The 6,000-nt window shown below is 42.6% G+C and overlaps 1 protein-coding gene across 1 annotated transcript in view; it reads right to left on the bottom strand.

Moving 5' to 3' along the window:
- Positions 1-2,496: 2,496 nt before the first annotated feature.
- Positions 2,497-6,000, bottom strand: part of FBXO36 (F-box protein 36) — a 96,803-nt gene continuing 93,299 nt past the window's right edge. Inside the window, exon 4 of the mRNA XM_069104628.1 lies at positions 2,497-2,736. Within this exon, the coding sequence (XP_068960729.1) occupies positions 2,542-2,736 (195 nt within the window). The 3' untranslated portion in view covers positions 2,497-2,541. The remainder of the gene's footprint in view (positions 2,737-6,000) is intronic.

Genomic DNA, 6,000 nt, shown 5'->3' with positions numbered 1-6,000 from the left:
AATGAGAATCAAAACAACTCTGAGGTACCACATCTCACCAGTCAGATTGGCTAAGATGACAAAACAGGAAAATGACAAATGCTGGAGAGGATGTGGAAAAATTGGAACACTAATGCATTGCTAGTGGAGTTGTGAACTGATCCAACCATTCTGGAGAGCAATCTGGAATTATGTCCAAAGGGCTATAAGTAATTCCATACCCTTTGACCCAGCAATACCACTTCTAGGGTTGTATCCCAAAGAGATCATAGAAGTGGGAAAAAGACCCATATGTACAAAAATATTTATAGCAGCTCTTTTTGTGGTAGCAAAGAAATGGAAATCAAGGGGGTGCCCATCAATTGGAGAATGGCTGAACAAGTTGTGGTAAATGCATGTTATGGAATACTATTGTGCAATAAGAAACGAGGATCAGATGGACTTCATATTTACCTGGAGAGGCTTATACGAACTGATGCTGAGTGAGAAGAGTAGAGCCAGGAGGAATTTGTACACAATTACAGACACAATGTATGTGTGACGACCAACTTTGATAAACTGGACTCTTCTCAGCAATCCAGAGTCATAAGTCAACCCCAAAAGACTCATAATGGAGAGAGATGTTTACATCCAGAGAAAGAACTGAGTTTGAACCCAGATTGAAGCAAACTACCTGCTTTTTTTTTCTTGTTTGGTTTTGTTTCCTCTTTCCCATTCTTCATTCCATCTGATACAATCCTTCTTTATAACCTGACTAATGCCTAATGTGAAAGTATTTGCAGATACTATACCTGATTGTATGCTGCCACTGGAGGGGGGAGGGGCAGGAAGGGAAGGGGTGTAAGGAGAGAAAATTTGAAACTCAAGGAATTGGGGTAATGAATCTTGTAAACTAAAAGCAAATTAATAAAAACATATAAAATATGAATAAAAAGAAAGTAAGTATATCTATATGAAAAATAGGAATATAAGATTTTTTTTAAAGGGACACTGATTTACCAATATTAAAGCTGTAATTGAATCAAGTGAGAGATTTCAGTGGCATTGCTATCCTGGTCCACCCCCAACCATACTTCTACCCTTTTAAGCTGAGGCTGGGAAATGCTGCTAAGTAGGTACCCAACAAAGCTTCAGATTTCATCACCGTGTTTATACTTGGGCAAAAAAAAAATGGTGATGATGGAGAAAAGAATACAAAGACCTGTGTCAAAAACTCCAAAGACTTTCATAAGCTATTACCACTTTTCTACCTTTCAGCCCTACATGATAATTCCTGAAGGCAGCAGTTGTAGGATTTCTCTGACACTCAGAATTACATGCAAATATCTATATAATTTTAAAACTTAGTTTTATGCCAGTAAGAGGGGGGATTGCACATCACTGGAAGTATGAAGTCTTTAGATGCCCTGTCTGTAAAGAAAGTTAAATATTGCAAAATAAATAAACAAACAAACAAATAAATAAAGCAGCACAAATAATAAGGAAGAAAATTGAATGTATTTAAAAACCAGACAGATTTCTTCATTTTTTCTTTTCAGAGTGATTTTGCATACTTTGACATTTTCTAGGTGTCCAGGTGCATTGTTATTATGCATAACAAAACCCTGCACTGCAGTTTAGAAAAGGAAACATTACAAATGAAACCTTTTGCTGTTAACATTGTGCAATTGTGAGTTGGTATTTTGAATCATTTAAATGTTTGCACATTTATGTTAATGTTTTGGTCTAAACTGGCTAGTTATCTTTCAGGATTATTCCTCTCCTTCCCTTACACACTCATCAAGAGACACTCAAAGTGACCATCAGATGACTTTACACCATCCCAAGTGACACAAGGAAGCAGCTACCTATCAGCCTCATTCAGCGAGTGCTTCTGGTGTATAGACACATCAGCTCATGTAACCAACTCCTGATCAGAGTCCCAAATGTGGAACTATCAGCACGCCAAGAACGGATATGTAGAAGCAGATTGGGGTGGGGGGCCGAGCTGCGGAGGAAAGTTGAGCCCCCCATGTTGTTTATTTTAGCTTCCATATACAAAATTCCGTGTGGGGATATTTAGCATTCCCCACAAGGATGGGCTTCAAGAGCAAGAAAAAACAAATCGAACGGCCCAGGACCCTTCCCATCATACCAAAAGCCATCTTATGAATTACTTTTAAAAGGTTTACCATACGAATCGCTCATCTATGTTTACCAGAACGACGTTATGCTAATGGAATGGGGAGATAAGGAGACTTTCTGCCAAGCGGTGAAAGAGATGGGGCAGCCCCATGCTTTACTGTGTAGTAAGGTCATGCCAGTTTGACGGACTCCGTGGTAGCGCCAAACAGATTTCGATTAGGTTTCTGTTTGGAAACTCAACACCTTTCTGAAAACTTCTCTGATCAGCAAAGAAAAAAAGTCCGAATGCATTGTTCTCAAGTCGAGAATGTCCCAAAGAATGAAACAATGATGAAAACCCCAGTTAAACCGTGAAACTTCTGCCAGTGGGGGGGGGGGGGTTGGAAGTTGTAGAGGAGGGCAGGGAGGTGGGGGAAGGGGGCAGGGCCCCGGGGGTGCCTAGGATTCCGTGGACACCTCCTCCTTATCGTCGTTTTTTTGTCGCCTCTTCCGGATCTGCCGCTGAAGCTGGAGCTTGTTGGTAAAGAACAGCTGTCTCCAGCCAATGTCCTTCGCCAGGGATTTCATGTCTCGGGTGACGGTGTCGCACGTCAAGGCCACTATCTGCTCCCACAGTTTGTCAGAGGTGCAAAGCTATGGGTGGGAAATGGAGAGAACGGATTAGTACCACGCTGAAAGAAAGGGACTGCACAACCCTGGTCTCCATCCCTGGCCGGATGCTGCTGCATTGGGCGTCTTGCGCCAAGAAGGCGCAGAATGAACGCATGCCCTCCACGTGGGAGAGTCTGCACAGGGCATAAACGTGTAAGCCAAGGAAGGGGTCAATGTTGTTGTCAAACAGTTGTTGACATTCATTGTATGGCTTTAAGAGTTGCCACACACATCTCACTGAGCCTCACAAAAACTCGCAAGGTAAATGTCACAGCATTATTACCCCCATTTCAGAGATGAGGACACAGAGGCTCGGACAGGTTATGTGCCCAAGGTCCCCCCCAAAGAAGTTCTGAACATAGTGGGGGAAAGGTCTGGACAGCAACAACCACAGGTCGGGCGCAATGAATGTGGCCAACAAAAGGCTCACCAGGATTGCGAGGTCACCAATCCTGCCAACGCACCTCCATCTGCCGTCAGTCATGTGCATCCCTTCTGCTATTGTCCACAGGGACAGGCTTCAAGAACACAACAACACGCCTGCAAGCAGCAAAGTGCGGCAGCGTTCAGGGCCTTCCTCTACTGATAAGCGCATCCTTAACTATGGCAGGGCCAGTTTATACAGAGTTGTTGGCATTCTGACTCCCCCTCAAAGAGGGCTTCAAAAGCACAGACTATCTTTTACCTTCCTTTGTATCCCCAGCGCTTAGCACAGTGCCTGGTTTATAGGAGGTGTTTAATAAATGCTTACTAATAAGCATTTAATAAATGCTGCTAAAGAGCTCCTCAAAAGCATCTCACTAGAAAGGGAACCAAAAGCCAGTGGAGATTATTGAATTTATTTTATATCCTCTGTCTAACAAAGAGTGGGGCATGGTAGAAGTGCTGAACCTGGAGGAGGGGAGCTGAGAGACTTGGGTTCAAATCCTACCTCTGCCCCTTAGCAGCTGTATGATCACAGACAAGTCACTCACATAAATGTTTAGAACCTCATTTTCTTCATCTGTTAAACAGGGCTCGTAAAACCCACTTCAACGAGTTGTTGTAAAAGTCAAGTAGACTACACAGAAAAGCCTATCAGGCTTGGTAAAGTTTCATTATTCCTTTTCGGGGACCTTCCTTGGCTTTTTTATCACCCAGAGTTCAGCTTCTTTTGGAGATCTTTTCATTTATCTTGTTATAGTCGTTGTGTGTATTATTCTCCTGGTTCTATTTCTCTAGCTTTGGACAAGTTCACACACATCTATTGCTTCTTACTGCATAATAAAATTCCATTATATTCATAGTTGTGGTTTTTCCTCCCATTCCTCAATGAATGGCTACCCATTTTTTTTTGCTGCTGATTATTACTATAATATTACTATTACTACTACTACTACTACTACCACCACACACATGCACACAAACTGTTACAAATAATCTTGATCTCTTTTTCTTTCTTTGATTTGTTGTGGGCATGTCCCCCAAAGTGGATGACAGTAGGGTATGGACAGTTGTAATAGGAATGGGAATTTGAAGATCTTCCCTGCCCCTTAATAAACCTAGGGGGGAGTTTGAAGACCTCCCCTGCTTTGAAAGTAAACTTTGTCCCCTAATAGGTGGAATGTAATCACATGGAGCCTGTGATGGACAGAATTTGCTAAAGGGTAGAGCAGAACTGGAAGGAAGCTTCCCTGCTGTGAAGATAAACTCTGCCCCCTTGGGCTAGCCAACTACTCCATGTAGTCACATGGAGCCTGTGGTGGGAGGAGTTTGCTGAAGGAAAGCAGAACCCACAGGAAGCTGATAGAGCTCGCCAGATGGTGGGGGAGAGAGGAGGACCTCAGGCAAGGAGTCAGATAGGCTCATGAGTAGATATTGATCTACTTGATTGATTGGTTTGTGGGAAGGCTGAAGGATGCTGTGGCTCTCAGTGTTATTATGGCTTCGAATATCTTTGGTACGATGATGGAATTGGCTCACTGGTTTTGGGATTTGGTTTTCTGAGGTCTAAATAAATGCTTCAGTTCTATCCTCTATCTGGAGAGTTTGGTGTATTTTGCGATCAAACGTCATGTGATACTTATAGTCACGATCTTTATTGTGATTGTGGGCGCTGTAAATATTGCATTGGTGTTACAGTAGTGAAGGCATTTATTATTGCATAATTCCAAACTGGTATCCAGAATGTTTGGACCACCTCACAGTACCACCAGCAGTCTACTTGTGTCCTTGTCTTCCTACAGGTCCTCCATCTTTGACTATTCTCACTTTTTGTCCTCTGCCAATTAATTGACTCAATTTTTAAAAGATAGGCACATAAGACTAAAGTAAGGGGAAGCAAGTAAGGAGATATAAAAAAGGACAGCATGGTCCTATAATATCTAAAGCCTAGAACAGGCTGAGGCTGAAGACTGGTGCTACAGATAATAAAAACCATTGGACTTGGGGACTTCTCTGGGGAAGGGAGAGGATCTGGTCTGTGCTGGGGACAAGAAGACAGTCAATGAAGAGATAAGAGTGACTGATGCTCAGTGAATGATGGCAGTGAATAACAGTGTAAAGGCTAGGCTATGCTCATGTTTCCTATTCCAAGGAAAATCATCTTGGGACTAGGGAGGAGAAGACAAAAGTGGTTTTATCAGGGAGTAGATTCCCAAGGCAAGTGAAGAAATGGACAGACAGAATCTTGTTGTCCTCAATGAACTCGAGTCACACCAGGCCTAGACAAACTATATCATAGGATGTGATTGCTGGGGCACTCTTGGTGGCGCTGGAAGAATTTGGATCAATGACTCAGGACTGGAGGAAGGCAAAAATTGTCCCATTTTCCAAAACAGGGAAGAGAACAGAATTTGCTAACTACGAATAAGCCCGTGAGCTTGGCTTTGACTCTGGACACTATCCTAAAACACATTTTTAAAGGAGTGGCTTCTGAGCACTGAGAAAGGGAAATAATCATCACTAAAAGGCTCTACCAACTTCATTTCCTTCTCTGTTAAGGTGACTGGTAGATCAGAAGACCACTGGCGTTACTGCATATCTGGGTTTCACCAAGCACTTGACAAAGTCTCTCATATTATTCTTATACATATGATGGAGACAGATGGATTAGATGATGGCACAATTAGGTGAATTCAGACATGACTGAATAACTAGACCTAAACAATTCCTGGAGGGAGGTCTCTGGAGGAAGGCTCCAGGGATCCATCTTTAGACCTTGGGCTAGTCAACTTTTTTATCTATGCCTTGGAAGAAGCTGTAACC

Source organism: Petaurus breviceps, unplaced genomic scaffold, assembly GCF_028583685.1.
Source record: "Petaurus breviceps papuanus isolate PSGF00001 unplaced genomic scaffold, PetGlider_PUasm1.0 688, whole genome shotgun sequence".
Taxonomy (NCBI): Eukaryota; Metazoa; Chordata; class Mammalia; order Diprotodontia; family Petauridae; genus Petaurus; species Petaurus breviceps.
Note: the sequence above shows the minus strand (reverse complement) of the source record. Positions and strands in the feature narration are given on the sequence as shown.